Genomic DNA, 17,077 nt, shown 5'->3' on the forward strand with positions numbered 1-17,077 from the left:
AGGAAACATGTTTCAGGTCACGGCTGTGACGTCAGAAACATGTTCCAGTTCAAGGGCCGCCAAAACGTGCTCCTGGTTTCGAAATGCACATTCATATCGTACGAATTCGTACGATCGACGGTTAAAGGGTTATACTTATGTGTTACTTTGACCTCAATTTGCATGTTGACCCCAAGTGGGCGTGGTAAACCTTGGCGAAACAATCGTGCCACATTGTTCATCATTAATGTTTTGCTTATTAGCGATATTTTGGAGAGTTTTCATAGATTATAATGTAATACTTAACTACTCTATGTCTCAAAGAAACAAGTTTTCAAAAAATATATAAATAAATGAATCGTTTTGTTTCACGTGCCAAACGTGACTTCAGAGGACAGTGAAATCGGAGCATATACCATTTGAGGAACTGCATGCACTAGATGACCGCAGAGGAACCGTTTATATTACCAAGCATCTCCATTGACCCTTACATTTTGTCAGGGGCGGATCCAGAACTGCATTTTTTGTGGGGGGGGGGGGCAAAAAAATTGTGGTCCCCAAAAAGTGGGCACAAAGAAATTACGTCGTGGGGTTCGGGGCCCGCTTAAGGGCCCCGAAATTGTTTTGGATTCTAGATGCTCTGTGGTGCGATCTGGGCAATTTCTGACCACTTTGGCCAATGTTTTTTGAGGGTACAGATGGTGGTGTACTCATTGCCTGCCTTTATTGCGACGTCACTTAAAAAATAAGTTCTTTTTTGGTGGGGGGGGGGGGGTGTATGGCCCCCTTTACCCCCTGGATCCGCCCTTGCGTTTTTTGCTTCCGCACAAAAAACCGTGACACACGGACATCAGACAAACAGACAGCGTATGCTCGTTTAGTATAGGATTTATATAAGCCTGACTTGATCCGCAAGATATAAATTTCAGGACACTGTCTTTATTTCTCAACTATGTTGAAATATTCTTTGCTTACCGAAACAAATTTTGCGCCGCTCGCTCGAAACTGACATTGTGGTTCCTGCTGCGCGCTGCGTCCGCACGCGCTCGTGAAAAAAGGCGCTTGTGAAATAAAGGCGCTCGTGAAAAAAGGCGCTCGTGAAAAAAGGGCACTCTTGACAAAAAAGGTCGCTCGTGAAAAAAGGGCTCTCGGGCAAACAAGGCGCTCGTGAAAAAATGGCGCTCGTGAAAAAAAGGCGTTCCTGAAAAAAAGGCGCTCTTGATGAAAAGGCGCTCATGAAAAACGGGCTCTCTTGAAAACAAGGCGCTCGTGAAAAAAAAGGCGCTCATGAAAAAAGGCGCTCTTGAAAAAAAAGGCGCTCGTGAAAAAACGCGCTCTTGACAAAAAAAGGTCGCTCGTGAAAAAGGCGCTCGTGAGAAAAGGGCGTTCGTGAGAAAAGGCACTTTTGAAAAGAAGGCGCTCCTGAAAAAAAATAGTACTAGCAATAAACTTCTTGTGAAATTATTTTTCTGGCGTGCTGTCATTTTGAAGAAAACAATAAAAGAAGGACATTTCAAAAGATACGTCAAATGACGCATTTTTGGAACTTACGCGGGCGAATCCGTGAATGGGTGCACGAAAGCGTTGATATGACATACACGCACGGTTGCTATTATTTGTCGTTCCAGGCGTGACATCGCGTAGCTGCAATCGGCTGAATAAGAACGTGTCCCGGATGCTGATTCGGGCGCATTTCAAAACACCACTCGGCAACTTTTGAATTAAAATCGAGATCCTAGAATATTGTTTTTTTTCCTTTGAAATATACATTATTCACTAAGCTAAAAGTTCATCAGATTAGATGCACCTCCCTGAATATGCGGTGGGTGCAATCTTTCTAGTCAAATCTGATGAGAGTTTGGGGGTTCTATCCCTTTTTCCGAGGCAGATAAGTACATATTTAAGTAGTTGCAAGTACAGTCGGTCAGTCGCTCTTATAACCCAACTGTGTAAAAGGGCCAATAGAGTTGACAACTTGCAGTCACGCACGATTTCGGCAGCAGTACACTTGTGCATAAGCGTATGGTCTTGGTGTGTTAGCTATGGTACCTTCGTAACACTCATTGCCATAATGATACATTGGATTACATCCGGCAACTGTAGCCTCGCGATTGGGTATCTCGAAGTAGAGCCAGTAACCCGATACATAACTTCGATCATAAGCCTCTTTCAACTCGGCCAAGGAACAGGGATGAGCTGCCAGGTCGGAGCAACCACTGGCCTGCCCAGCACGGTCTGCGAGCTCGTAGCTCTTGGGAGTGATGACTGGGTCTCGGTAGGTCATCGGGAGGGAGCAGCACAAGCCGGGAGACTGGGCGGTCAGCGGCAGGTCGTGGTAGGTCACTCCGGTCTCGGTCAGCACGGCCTGGCTGTCGGTATCAGCGTACCATGAGGGAGGTGTGGCTGGGTAGCCCTCCTTGGAGGCGTGGTCAAGTTCCCACGGAAGGCAGAGGTGTTGGCCGGTCCTACGACACTCGGAGGCGGCTGATGAGTGAGTGTGGTACCAACAGTCAGTCAGGCTTATTGGAACTGAAAAGATAACATCAAAAAGCAACTAATATGTATGTTCGATGAACAGAACATACGGCTTTTCCACATTTTTAAAAAACAATATTATGCTTATTTAATCCATGTGCACTTGTACAGTCATGTAAATGATGACATCCTGATGACGTTCACATTTGTCACCCGATTTTTTTGTGTGCATACCTGTGACCTACAAAACCTGACAAACCCATACGGCAATAAGCTTTAAAATGTCAAAAAAATTCACATATATATAAATCGTATGATGACGTCATCATGACGTCACCTCCATTGTCATCTATGACACATCCCAGTACGTGTACATGCAAAATTTGAACCCTATCGGCCCGGTAGTTATTTAGATACGGGCCATTGAAAATTGAATATTTGAAAATGACATCAAATGACACGTGATCACGTCATAATGACGTCAATTCACATCCCTGTCTATTTACACATAAAAATTTGAACCCAATCGGCCAATTAGTTTTAAGTAGATATAGGCCTTTGATAATTCACCTTTGAGATGACGTCACATGACACGTGATGACGTCATCATGACGTCACTTCAAGTTTTCACCCACAACATATCCCTGTCTATGTAGGCCTACATACAAAATCTGAACCCAATCGGCCTAGTAGATAAGTCGATATAGGCCTTTGAAAATGGCACCTTTATGATGACGTCACAGGACACGTGATGACGTCATCATGACGTCCATATTCGCGGACCCTGAAAACTGTCGAAAGTGCCACCTAGAAAATTTGTGTACATAGTCTATTTGATTTGGGATAGAACAAGAATGAAATCGGAAGGGGAAAAAAAGGCTTTTCTGCTAGGGGCGTCAATCCCGGGCGGCGGGGGGTGGGGGGGGGGGGTATATATCCCACCACTTTTTTGACCACGGGGAGATGGGATATTGAATCACCCGCCCCCCCCCCCCCCCCCACACACACACACACTTTTTCGTGATGAGAATAAAAATGCGGATTTAGAGGTATTTTTCGACCATCCCAACAACCAAAATGTATTCAATAGCACTGAAAAGTGTGGAAAAATACAAAAGCTTTTAAAACGCGCCGTTTTGATAAAGCGTGAGTATACATATTGATATACATCTATATCCCGAAGAGCGCCCCCTGATGTAATGTGATGTCCCCCCCCCCCTTTCGAATTTCCACGGCCGGGCAAATTTTGGATTTTGGTCACCCCCCATCCCCCCACTCGCCGGCACAGATTTACGCCACTGTTTTCCGCAAATCGCGGAAATGTTTTTTACCTGTCGCGGTACGTAGAGGATAGATGAGACGATAAATATTTACTGACTTCGGGATCACCTCTCTATCTTCTCATTAAAGAAAGATCAATCGTGAAATTTGCTGCTTCGAGTTAAAAGAAACACTTCAAATACATTAGGTCTAGTAAACCATCAATTCAAAAGAGAATCGCAGCGATTCCTCTGGCCCTAATAATTTCTCTGGAGTTTATTTTCCTGCCATAATCAAAACCACTTGCGGACACTATAGTTTTTCAACAATAATTACGCTAGTTACTTTTTGGATTGCTGCAAATGATGGACTCTGGCTTTAAAGAAATGCAATCTTTCTTCATGTTTTCCTGTGCCCCGTACATAGTTTCCAAAGTATATACGTTTTGTGTGGCTGATGTGAAAGTGATCTGAATGCCAGTGTTTTTACGCGGCTAATGAAGTTGCATTATAATTTTGCAGTTTTCAATGCATGGGAAATGCCAAGTGTGCCGGTGTAACTTTAATATCCCACTCCATGAAAATAATGTGGACTCATTGCTAGTATTGCGCGCATGCGCATATGTACGATAATATGCTATTTATAGGATCATAATGGGAGAGTGACCTGTCACGTGCGAGGGATTAACCAATAATAGGGAAAAGGTGTCCGATTTTCATAGGAGTCAGATTTTCATATGACACCGGTAAATGTCATGTATATGATCTGCCAGCGTTCGCTCGTACCGTCCGCCCTGCAAACAGGACGCTGCATGGATACGCTGATGAGCTTCACAGAATCTTGTGAAGGAAGTGGCCTTTGACCTATGTATAAAGCATCTGGCTGCAGGCTGTTCAAAAACCGCAGTTAGACAATGTGCGCAAATGCTATCCGAAAACTTCCCATAGAAATGCACACGTTTCATACCGGATGTGACTTCTGTTTCATTGCGGACCACGTGGACACAATTTTGAGCGTCGCATAATGCAATCCGACCGTTCGTGATTCCAAACGGAGCCTGAGCAAGTGACGGGAATTGTACATTTACAACACGGATAAGTCTTACAGAATTTCCTTCATTATTACGCTTTTCAACGAAAAAAAAACATCTCTAAACTGGAATAAAAGAGTAATGAATCAGTCTTAAGAGTCATTTCGTGTAAATACTTCATATAAGTGTCCACGCTCAAAAAATCGATTTTTTAAAACTTTGTGGGATGAAAGGACTTAGGGAGCAAGTAACCAAAATAGATGCCATGGTTAATAGTGGAGCTGCTTAGGTCCATTTTTGGCCAAAATCGTGCACTTTGTGGTAAAAGCATGAAATTTGGCATGTGGGGTCAAAATGGGCTAGAAATCATTTTAAGATCGGGACCCATCCTGGATTTTGCCCATTTTGGGGGCGGAGCTTGATTTTTTGAAAAAGGAGGTGCAAACAATAAAAACTGTATTTAACATCCATTTCCCTCATATTTTCTTTGCGTTGAAGTAAGCTTCAACATAAAATAAGACATTCCAGCTTGTTAACACCTGTTGTTTTCCACCCATTTTGTGGGCGTGGCCTAAATGTGTAAAAGAGGCGGTATATATTAGCAGTCTGGTTCAAATATGGAAAATACCATTCAGTTTGGTGGTAAAATCTTGTAAATTGGCATGTTTAGTCGAAATGAGCTGAAAATCATTTTAAGGGATGGACCCATCTTGGATCTTGCCCATTTTTGGGGCGGAGCTTGATCAGTTAAAAAGGGGAGTGCAAACAAATAAAAATTTAGAAAAACTGTATTTAACATACATTTTCCTTTGTTCTTCATGCTTTTAAATACACAGAGACATGATAAAAAAATTCAAACATTCTAACACTTGTTATTTTTTTGTGGGCGTGGCCTAAATATGAAAAGGAGGCCGCACATTAAAGCAGCTTCATTCAAACGAGGGAAAATGCAGCACTTTTGCTGGTAAAACACAAATTATGCATTGGTTAACTATGTTTGCCATACACTGTAAAGTAAAGATAAGTTTAAAAGGTTGCAAGGATTTTGCCCTTTTAGGGGTGGAACTACATTTTAAAGTAGAGGGCTGAATATTCGCATAGATAGGTAAAAGGTGGTAATATTTCTGTGGTCATATTTCTACTGGGTTTACTCACTCAAAGTGGTTTCATGTCCTTAGATGTACTGGTAAATACAGCCTAGGCCAAAAAATAGTTCTGCTTCCGATAACATGGCATTTGAAAATAGGGCAGGAAGTTAAGTGCATTCTTTTTGTGTTGATCATATATGTAGGTGTCTGTGTGTAGTCCATGGTAAAAGGTGGTAATTGATGGTTTTTATTTAATTTTTTCATTGTTCCCAAAACAAAATTAGGGTAGGGGCTGTCAAAATAGGGTAGGTGGGGTAACCGGAAGCAGAATCATTATGTTTTGGCCCTATGTGTAAATATTGAAGCAATTGCCAAGTCAGAGTCAATGGCTGTGGATTCTCTCTTCATTGATAGGACTACAGTCTATTGAAAGTTAACCCTATCACTATCAGGACTGGGGTGTTTTGGATCTGCTAAAGACCGAATTGCTGTTCCCCCTCACTGATCCCCCATTGTAATTCCTTTTTTTTTTGCGTGATTTTCCTAATATTTGGCATGAATGTTGGTTGGCCAGTACTGTATATGATGTCATTTTGGTAGATACCACATTTAGAGTGCACTTTCGAAATCTACCCCATCTAATTCCATTTTGTTTTACAAACACCCACATGAATTCAAAACGTCTGCGCCCAGAACGCCCTCAGGGCTTTTCTGCGCAAAAAAGTGAGGAGTTAGCGTTCTGGTGATTTCATATAGCTCTGTGGGTACAAACTGATCACAATTTTGAAATGGTCACAATTTTTCTTTTGCCCTTATGTTTCCTTTTATTTTTTTTTCTAGATGATGCTCCGCTTCTTTTCTTCTAAACAGTACCTTGTAACATGAAACTTTGAACAAAAATTAACCCTTATCCAACATCTTCAAAAGCGACCATCGCTTGAACGAAGTCTTGAACAAAATAAAATTCATGTTGATATTTTGTAATCAAAATGAAAGAGCCTGAAAGAGCCCTCCCCCCCCCAGCGGCACGTCATAGAAAGTTGGACTATTTAAAAACCATTCATCAAACGTTTACCAAACTTACCCTTGGATATTCTATGGAAAAAACGTAAAATTATGAATTTGTGAGGTTTTAGGAGCGTGACGTCATCAAACCGGAAGTTGTCATAGGGAGAATTAGAAAATGATTAGACCCGTAGACCCTTAGACCCTTAAAGTCTCGCATGTATGTAAAAGTTTTGGAATTTCTCTCGTTTCCTAAATATTTGCCCAAATGTGCGATATATTTTAGATCAAATGTCATGGGTCAACGGTCAACTGAGGTTAATCATGGTGTAATTAACAGTTTTGGGGAAAAGCTTACAACATTCTACATGCTTTCATGGATTTTTATGAAACTTAGATGCAGTGACCCTTGGGTGCATGAGAAGACACAATTCTTCATGGAATTACTGAGGTCAAAGGTCATCTAGGGCTCATTAGAGGTCATTGTTCAAATATGCTTCAAATGTTTCTTTGTCTAGTACAGAATTTGATGGATTATATAATGTCACTTAGGAAATGGATGGAGTGATCCTTTGGTTGGGGTTCATCACAACTCTTCCAAAATTGGAGGTCAAAAGTCACGTAGGGGTCATATGAGGTTGTTGTTTAAAAATGCACAAAATGTCAAGAACATTTTTTTAAGAACACAAAATAGGTGACACATGCGATCCACAGATATAAGTCTTGTAGTAATTCGTATCAAGTGGCAATGTTCGTGGCACAAATAATGGCACAAATAATGTTATCAGCTACTTTGTTGCTGTGACGTAAACAGACTGTGCTTTCATTACATACATTTACTCATTCCTGCATGAAGTTTGTATATTTTGGAATTGTTTATCAAAGTGCAAGCACATTTTTTAAGAAGCTACATAATTTCTCAAAAATATTAATCCCACCTTTTTAAACATCAAGATATTACTTTCCAAGTTCAAACATCCATATGATATGTTGTTTTGTTTGTATAATGTTTAATGGTTTGTTGTTATATTGCTCATTACTACTGTAATCGCTGTGATATAGTTATACTATGAATAGCGTACCTAAATGCATAATAATAATAATAATAATAATAATAATATGATATAAATCCAGCAGTACACACTGCAAGGAATTGACGTGTACTCTGCGCATATTTTTAAAAATTATTTTCATGTATACATGCCCATATATAATAATAATAATAATAATACCGAAGTCTTATATAGCGCACGTATCTACCAACTATTAGGTACTCAAGGCGCTGGAAATTATGTCTATTATTAGAGACAGGTAAATGAAGTACATAAGAAATATGAGAACCATTATGTAGCACCTTTATAATGGTTTACAAGGTGCTGCGGCGCATTAAGCAGCCACTGCCAGAAATATACATGAAAAGCACTTGCAAGAATAGGTGAAGTCCACCGTTGCCCCCCCCCCCCGGTGATGCAAGAAGTGTTTACAAACAAGGAAATGCCGCAGCTGCTGTAACCTACATGTATGTTACTTGTAGCCAATCACACTAATTTAAATATGAAATATTTAATCTTCTAGAATATTCAACCCCTACTATAAATTGTAGCTCCACCCCTAAAAAGGCAAAACCTTGCAACCATTTTAAACTGATCTTTACAGTGTATGGCAAACATAGTTAACCAATGCAGAATTTGTGTTTTACCAGCAAAAGTGCTCATTTTCCCTCGTTTGAATGAAGCTGCTTTAATGTGCGGCCCCCTTTTCATATTTAGGCCACGCCCACAAAAAAAATCATTTCTCTGTGTATTTAAAACCATGAAGAACTAAGAAAAATGGATGTTAAATACAGTTTTTCTAAATTTTTATTTGTTTGCACTCCCCTTTTTAACCGATCAAACTCCGCCCCAAAATGGGCAAGATCTCAAATGAATCCACGTCTTAAAATGATTTTCAGCCCATTTCGACTAAACATGCCGATTTTTAAGATTTTACCACCAAACTGAACGGTATTTTCCATATTTGAACCAAACTGCTAATATATACCGCCTCTTTTACACATTTAGGCCACGCCCACAAAATGGGTGGAAAATAACAGGCCCTAAAATGCTAGAATGTCCTATTTTATGTTGAAGTTTATTTTCAAAGCATGGAAAAACTAGAAAAATGTATGTTAAGTACAGTTTTTATGAGTTTTTATTGTTTGCACCCCCTTTTTCAAAAAATCAAGCTCCGCCCCCAAAATGGGCAAAATCCAGGATGGGTCCCGATCTTAAAATGATTTCTAGCCCATTTTGACCCAGCATACCAAATTTAATGCTTTTACCACAAAGTGCACGATTTTTCGCTTAGCAGCTCCACTATAAGGACCATTATGTGTTTTGGCCATTTTGGGGCAATTTTGAGGCTGCAAAAATTCATTTTTTGGCGTTATTTTCAAAGGTCATCAAGCCAAGCTGCGAAGTAATGTCACAAAAGTAACTATATCAGGACAAAGTATCATCCTTACCCTTACAAGAAAAAAATAGAAACACTTCTGAAAAATCTCCTTTATATTATTTTTAGGCCCTATAATACAGCATGTTTTTACAACTAGCAAAATTGCATTTTTTTACCCCATTTTTATCCCTCCAAAATGGCACTTGCCAGGGCACTCAGAATAATTTCCCTTCGGCTATGGTTAGTTCAGACATTGGTCTGTTCATATCTGGTGAGAAAATTTTGGGTTATTGTATATCCTTTGTGCAGTAGCGCTCCAAAAATGGTAAATTTCACAAAAACCTTAAAAAGTGTATTTTCAGTGTTTTCCTTTGTTTTGAGTAATAACTTGTATAATTGGTAGTGTTCATGAATACTACCACATTTTCAAAAACAGAATCAGACTGTGTATCATTTTTAGACCAGTGGATGAATAGTAGGTCGTGTACTCCCCCCCACACCTGGCTAGGCCCCGCCCACTCCCTCTGTGTCACCGCATTTGAACTTGTATGTTGCATACCAGAACAAATGTAAATAAATAATATGCAAGTGAACACTTTAGAAATTACATAGACTTCCTTTTTACAACCTCCCCTTCCCCCACCACGGGGGAATTGGTTGGGGTTGAGGGTGGGGTGTGACCACCCACCAATAACTTGGCATTGTTGGTAAAATCATTGTCACATGGGTAAAACTCATGTGTTTGCAAGCCGCAATGAATAATAATTCAGATTTTGATTTCTGCATGTATTTGCCTAAATTAAATTGTAAATACTAGATATCAATTTGCAAGTGAACCTTTTACAATCTACACCAACAGCCGTCTCACAGCTAGCCCCTTCCCCTGTCACCCCCACTCCCAAAGCTCAAAAGAGAACCCCGCCCTCTCCCCCAACAAGTCAACAAGTACAATTCAGATTACATACATGCATATGGCCTTGGGGAAAGTCTGAATTATGTAAGGTGGCTTTTTTACAAGACGGGGCAGCTTGGAATATCCGAAAAGCGAGGAGGAGAAGGGGTGTGTATGTCACGGGGCTGGGGGTGGGGGGGGGGGTGTGGGAAGGGTGATCTGGACACACGCATATACACTGTACACAGCATGTACACTGTACACATTTTTTTTATATTGCAAGTTACCTTGGAATTACAGTAAAGGTGTGGTGAACAAAATGATGTCTATTTTATTATTTTCAAAACGGAAAAGATCTGGCGATTTAGAGAGCAACTAACTCTTATTTGTTTATATTGAAATGCATGATGTACTTTAAAACAAGGATCACTCCAGTGAAAACTCCGAGAGAACACAGCATCAATTTGATTGCATGAATTTCACTCTGACTTGACTTGGCTATATACATGTAGTTAGGGTCTGAAGTATTTTTTTAGTGGAAGTGTCCTCCAAATTTGTACTTGCCTGATCAACGTGAAATTTTGTGACTTTTAACAGTGGTCACCATGGCACCAAACACACTTCTGTAGTGTGTTCATTATTACCATGGCAACCGTTGTAAAGACATCGGTGCTCATAAACTAAAGTAAAAAAATACTTCCATTTTCAAAACCTATCACGAAAGTATTATCTTTAGACTGAAATTCATGGCTATATAATTAACAACAATACATGCTCAGGGGTCACAAAGAGAGACAGAATAAGGAACGAAGATCTTAGAAGAAAGACAGGGGTGCAAGACATAATAGTTGAGATCAAAAAGAAAAAAGTGGAGTTGGGCAGGACATGTCATGAGAAGAGACAACCACAGATGGACCCTGAAAGTACGTTTCTGATAGTTATTACATGAATCAATTGCAGAGCATTAAATAACATCACCACAATTATGTATATTTACTTTAGTGTTGCCAATTCGGGTTGAAAACCCACACATTTTTGGAATAAAATCAGTAAGTATATAGTCCCTATGGCAGTGATGCATACAACTGCCTGACTGGGATGAATGTTTACACAACAAATAAAGAAATTATGCCCAAAATGTTATCTAGACAAGAGTTTGGAATAAAAATATTAAAAAAACACTCTAGTGGTAACAGCAAAAGAACCAAGAATGTCATATTATAGAGTAATGGTCAAAATCGGTCAAAGCATATATGCAAATCAACATGGGGATCACAGTGTGCTGTACCCCTCCCTTTCAGAAAAAAACCCAAATACCCGCCAGAAAGGGTTAAAATCTGTAAGCACTTGTGGTTCGGTGGGGAAGTTCATATTCTTTTTAATTAACACATTAACAAAACATTCCCTGCTTGTATACAAAAAAGCACTGTAATTTATAAGCACCAATACATTTAAATTGCTTGTCATGCAACAATGGATGCACCACAGAATTGTGGCCATGTTGACTACTGAAGACAGTTTGGAAGAGACTGAAAATGTCATGCTGATTACGAAATTACTATTTTGGAGGGCATAGCAGCACCCACAACGGTACAAGGGCGGATCCAGGGGGGGGGGGGGGGCAAAGGGGGCCATGGCCCCCCCCCAAAAAAACGAAACCATTTTTTTTTTTATGTGACATCGCAATAAAGGCAGGCAATGAGTACACCACCATCTTTTCCTCAAAAAAACATTGGTTAAAGTGGTCAGAAATTGCCTCAGATCGCACCACAGAGCATCTAGAATCCAAAAAATTTTCGGGGCCCTTAAGCGGGCCCCGAACCCCACGCCGTAATTTTTTGGACCCACTTTTTTGGGGGACCAAATTTTTTTTTGGCCCCCCAACAAATTGTGTTCTGGATCCGCCCTTGCAACGGTACTATATTCGACTTTATATGTGCTCGATCTGATCATATTTACACGCAGGGCCAAGACAATTCAATCAATCAAAATAGAGGCCATTTTGAGTTTTCACTAGAGTGATAGTTGTTTTAAAGTACATGTATTTTAATATAAAAATATGAGTTATTTGCTCTCGTAATCGCCATATCACTTCTCTGTGTTGAAAATAATTTTAAAAATGCAATTTTGCTTAAAAAAGTACAGCATTACGTACATGTACCATGTACATGTATCCATACTACACCCCCCTCCCCCGCGCGCTTTCCAGATATTCCAAACCACTCCCATGTTGACAAAAAAATAGCCAAACCTACATAGTGCATATAAATATGTGGACTTTCCGCAAGGCAAAATGGAACCTTAACAATAATACATGTTGCATTCTTTGGGAGGGGGAGGGGTCGTTGCTCATAATGAGCACTGGAGTAGGAAGAGGGGTTGCAGGGGGGGGGGGGGGCTGTGAGACGGGTACGCCTGTTGGTGTAAATTATGAAAGGTTCACTTGCAAATTGATATCTATTTACAATTTTTATGTAGGCAAATTCAAGTAGCAATCAAAATCTGAATTTGGTGGTAAGGGAAGGGGCAAGGCCTAGCTGGGAGGGGAGGACTAGACATCATTATTTTAACTAATGAATGCACTTCAATCAGAGGACAATGGATATGGCCATTATTATTCATTGCGGCTTGCAAACACACGAGTTTTACCCATGTGACAATGATTTTACCAACAATGCCAAGTTATTGGTGGGTGGTCACACCCCACCCTCAACCCCTACAATTCCCCCGGGGTGGGGGAAGGGGAGGCTGTAAAAAGGAAGTCTATGTTATGTCTAAAGTGTTCACTTGCAAAATATTTATTTACATTTGTTCTGTTATGCAACATACAAGTTCAAAATTCGGTGGCACAGGGGGAGTGGGCGGGGCCTAGCCAGGTGTGTGTGTGTGTGGGGGAGTACACGACCTACTATTCATCCACTGATCTGAAAATGATACACAGTCTGATTCTGTTTGTGAAAACGTGCTAGATTCATGAACACTACCAATTACACAAGTTATTACTCAAAACAAAGGAAAACACTGAAAATACACTTTTTAAGGTTTTTGTGAAATTTACCATTTTTGGAGCGCTACTGCACAAAGGATAAACAATAACCCAAAATTTTCTCACCAGATATGAAAAGACCATTGTCTGAACTAACCATAGCCGAAGGGAAATTATTCTGAGTGCCCTGGCAAGTACCATTTTGGAGGGATAAAAATGGGGTAAAAAATGCAATTTTGCTAGTTGTAAAAATATGCTGTATTATAGGGCCTAAAAATAATATAAAGGAGATTTTTCAGAAGTGTTTCTATTTTTTTCTTGTAAGGGTAAGGATGATACTTTGTCCTGATATAGTTACTTTTGTGACATTACTTCGCAGCTTGGCTTGATGACCTTTGAAAATAACGCCAAAAAAATGAATTTTTGCAGCCTCAAAATTGCCCCAAAATGGCCAAAACACATAATGGTCCGTAACCATGGCAACGGGCAAAATATCGGTTTAAAAAGTCTATTTTGGTTACTTGCTCCCTAAGTCCTTTCATCCCACAAAGTTTTAAAAAATTTGATTTTTTGAGCGTGGACACATATATTAAGTATTTACACGAAATGACTCTTAACGGCCGTTTTAAAGCTATAGTCCATCATTTGCAGCCATCCGAAAAGTAACTGTCGTATTTATTGTTGAAAAACAAACTTGGTTGAAAGATAGTAAGGAAACTAAACTCCCTGTGAAATTATTCTTTCTGGGAAGCTATCATTTTGAAGTAATTAACGAAAGAAGGCATTTCCAACGGTGATTCTTAAAGAAGCACCGTAGGAAAATTTAAATTAGTAGTTCGTTTTATTATTCAGCGCAGCGCGCACAAGCATTGGAACGACGCACACGCGCGCGCGGTTGTTATAATTCGTCGGATCAGTGCGCTACGTCGCGTATAGCTGCAATTCAAAACAATTCAAAACATGATTCAGTAACTTTTGATTTGAAATTGAGATCTTAGAATGCTGTTTTTCTCGGAATGTACAGCTGAAGCTAAGCTGAAACTTCATCAGGTTAGTTGCTCAGTATCCTTCATTAGATTTTGAACTCTTTTGTTGCTTCAAACGAACAAAATGCACAAATTACAAATGATGGACTGTAGCTTTAAACCTTGCAGAGTCATGACCGTGATGACTCGCAGTTCACAGGTCACGTACAATTGGGTTCGGTCACTGTTGAATTTAGTACACTGACAGCTAGTCATATTTCAAGGCTAATACATGTGTACTAGGCTATTGCACAAAGTGTTTTTGTTTCCCGAAATAATAATTCTTCACACGATCATATTTATTCAAATACGAACGTCCTCAGATGATTAGCCTCATTTCAAGGCTAAACATTTTTCACTACTTTCCATTCGGTTAATTGACAAATCAAATTCAGACGAGTCATAAAAAGTCATATAAAAATCATATTGCAGAAAAGCCCTATGTTCTGTTTCCAACAGACATAGCCCTCTAGTTTATGTGTGCGGTTTTTTTTTAAAAACTGGAGAGCTTATTCTTACCTTCATTTGCATTTGTTAGCAGCTCGGCAAAACGTGCCTGGAAACAAAAGAAGCGAGAACTGTGAAAAGCGAAGCATTCTATTAAAGGGACCTTCAGTTTGTATCATCCGTAATAGGGGCGGAGATACTTTTTGATTGCGTGTGCTTTGAGCAAGGGCGAAAAATAGTAATTGGCTAATATGTTAGGTTATCCTCGTTGTATGTTTGTAGTGAAATAAAGTATTTAATATTTTGTATTTTTTTTGGGGGGGGGATGGCAGCGTTTGTGCTTTTACGTTTTTGTAAATTAGGCGTCTTTTTCTTACACACTGTAAACACAAATTGTAAAAAAAAGTGTTGGCTAATGTTATTTGCCCAAACTAATATGAAATTACCTCAATTTCCCATAAAGCAATACACACAGAAAATTATATTACATGTATACCTACCGAGTTAATGAGAAAAACTAATTGCTCAAAGTGAAGATGGGATTGGTCCAAAATACCTTATGAAATTACTCCGCCAAAATGGTTTTGATGGAAAGAAAGCAATCATTGAATGTTTTTTTTTCAAAATGTGCCCGCTGACACACTTTTTTTTTTACATGCGTTAGCAACGGTATCCACTGGACTTTAAAAAAAATTGCACGTTTTGTCTGTTTTCTCAAAAGGTAGAGTATCTCACTGATCCAAATGTTAGTTTTTGTACACCCTACTTATGATATTGTGTAATATTGTTGCTTGGAAAAAATAAAAATGCTCAAACAGCAAAACAAAAAGTTATCATAAAATTACGTTTCTTTAATGGGAAAAGGCTTCTAATGATAAAGTCCATGTCAAACGCGGGCAGGTCCAGCTACGGGTTCGTCAATTGTCAGCTAGATTCCGAGTAGTTGTAATAGTCGGAGACCTAGACAATAAAGCTCTAGACAAGAAATTCGGATGCCGCATAATTGGAATGTCATCACTATTATTATCGTTAACACAAAACAATCCAAAATTTGCACCCTAGACTAGACCAGACCAGACTAGACCAAACCAGGCCCAGATCCAGACTTAGGCTGCATCCGAATCAGCTGTCTAGAGCTAGGTCTAGCTCTACGCCCATTGAAAATACGCGGGGACGCGCTGACAATAGACGTAGCCGTAGCTCTGGAAGCCCGTTTCGGACACGGCCTCAGACACAGCACCCAGACCAAGACCTAGACTCAGACCCAGACCGAGACCTAGACCTAGACTCAGACCTAGACCTAGACTCAGACCCAGACTGAGACCCAGTTTCCAAAATTTGCATCCTAGACTAGACTGGACTGGACTGGACTGGACTGGACTGGACTGGACTGGACTGGACTGGACTGGACTGGACTCAATCCCCAACGTTAATCTCTGACCATAACTTTAAGTTATGCCTTGGATCCATAACTTACAAAGATGCACAAGAAACACTTTAATGGATAATATCCTACCTCCTCTGGACCGTAGTAGTCGGTAGCGGCTCTCTCAGTCACAGCCATCGGGTATCGCGACGCTGTGGCCCCGTTCAACTCGCACCGCCTCTCCCCCTTCGAGTAGTGGAAAGAGAAGCAGCGATCATCCATAAGACACTCCCTGCCGCACAGGACCCGCGAAACTACCGTCAGGTTGCGGTAGCCGTGGCCGGGCAGGACGCGGTTCGTTACGCCGTTGAAATGACGCTCCAGACCCACCGAGCAACCCCTGGTGCACGGTTTCGATTGCCTATCTTGGCAGTTAGACCCGAAGAAAGCCTCGGTCACCAGGCCAGACATCGGGAGGAGAAGGAGCAAAAGTAGCATTTTCTCTTCGATGTCGGTTTATTTAATTCTGTCAAGATCTTGCTCCAATAGTCTACATGGACTGTCGTTCCTTTCCGAAGTGCGCAGCTCTATTCGTTGATAATGACGAAAACGTTGAATGTTTGAGGCAAATTTTCGACCTTGAGAGTGCCAATGGCGTTGACAGCCGTCTCTTGCATTCTTCGTGCAAATCAGCAGGAACAAAATCCAACGACACGAAAGGGATAACAATCGCCCAATTAATTGCTATGGAAACCGTTGATAAATTAACGGAACAACGGTTCTAACTTCATTAAATTTTATTATATAAAAGGGTGTGAAGCGACGTGGTAGCAGCCACTTTGATGATGAAAGAGTGATTCTGTCAAGGTAAAATCGAACGAAAAAAAAAGCCGGTCAAATGCAGACTTGGATATACAGCAATGTGAATTCTCATTTAATTGAACTTTCTAACCACAGTCAAATACTTAATTTCATACAATTTTTGAAGGTGACGGGTGGAGTTATATTTGCCGTTTTCATTTTATACAGGGTGAGTAAAAAAAATCCACGAAACCCCAATGTCGGGACTATTGTTTTAGTGAAGTTCTGCA

The 17,077-nt window shown here is 40.2% G+C and overlaps 1 protein-coding gene across 1 annotated transcript; it reads right to left on the minus strand.

The window, feature by feature from the left end:
• Nucleotides 1–1,752: 1,752 nt before the first annotated feature.
• On the minus strand, nt 1,753–16,824 carry LOC119736971. Its single transcript, XM_038211017.1, has 3 exons — nt 16,137–16,824; nt 14,693–14,729; nt 1,753–2,508 (listed from the first exon to the last, which is right to left on the minus strand). Exons 1-3 carry the CDS (start codon nt 16,482–16,484, stop codon nt 1,961–1,963), a joined length of 933 nt encoding a protein of 310 aa, XP_038066945.1. The 5' UTR covers nt 16,485–16,824; the 3' UTR covers nt 1,753–1,960.
• Between the last annotated feature and the right edge of the window lie 253 nt (nt 16,825–17,077).

Source organism: Patiria miniata, unplaced genomic scaffold (genome assembly GCF_015706575.1).
Source record: "Patiria miniata isolate m_02_andy unplaced genomic scaffold, ASM1570657v1 HiC_scaffold_3, whole genome shotgun sequence".
NCBI classification, from domain to species: Eukaryota; Metazoa; Echinodermata; class Asteroidea; order Valvatida; family Asterinidae; genus Patiria; species Patiria miniata.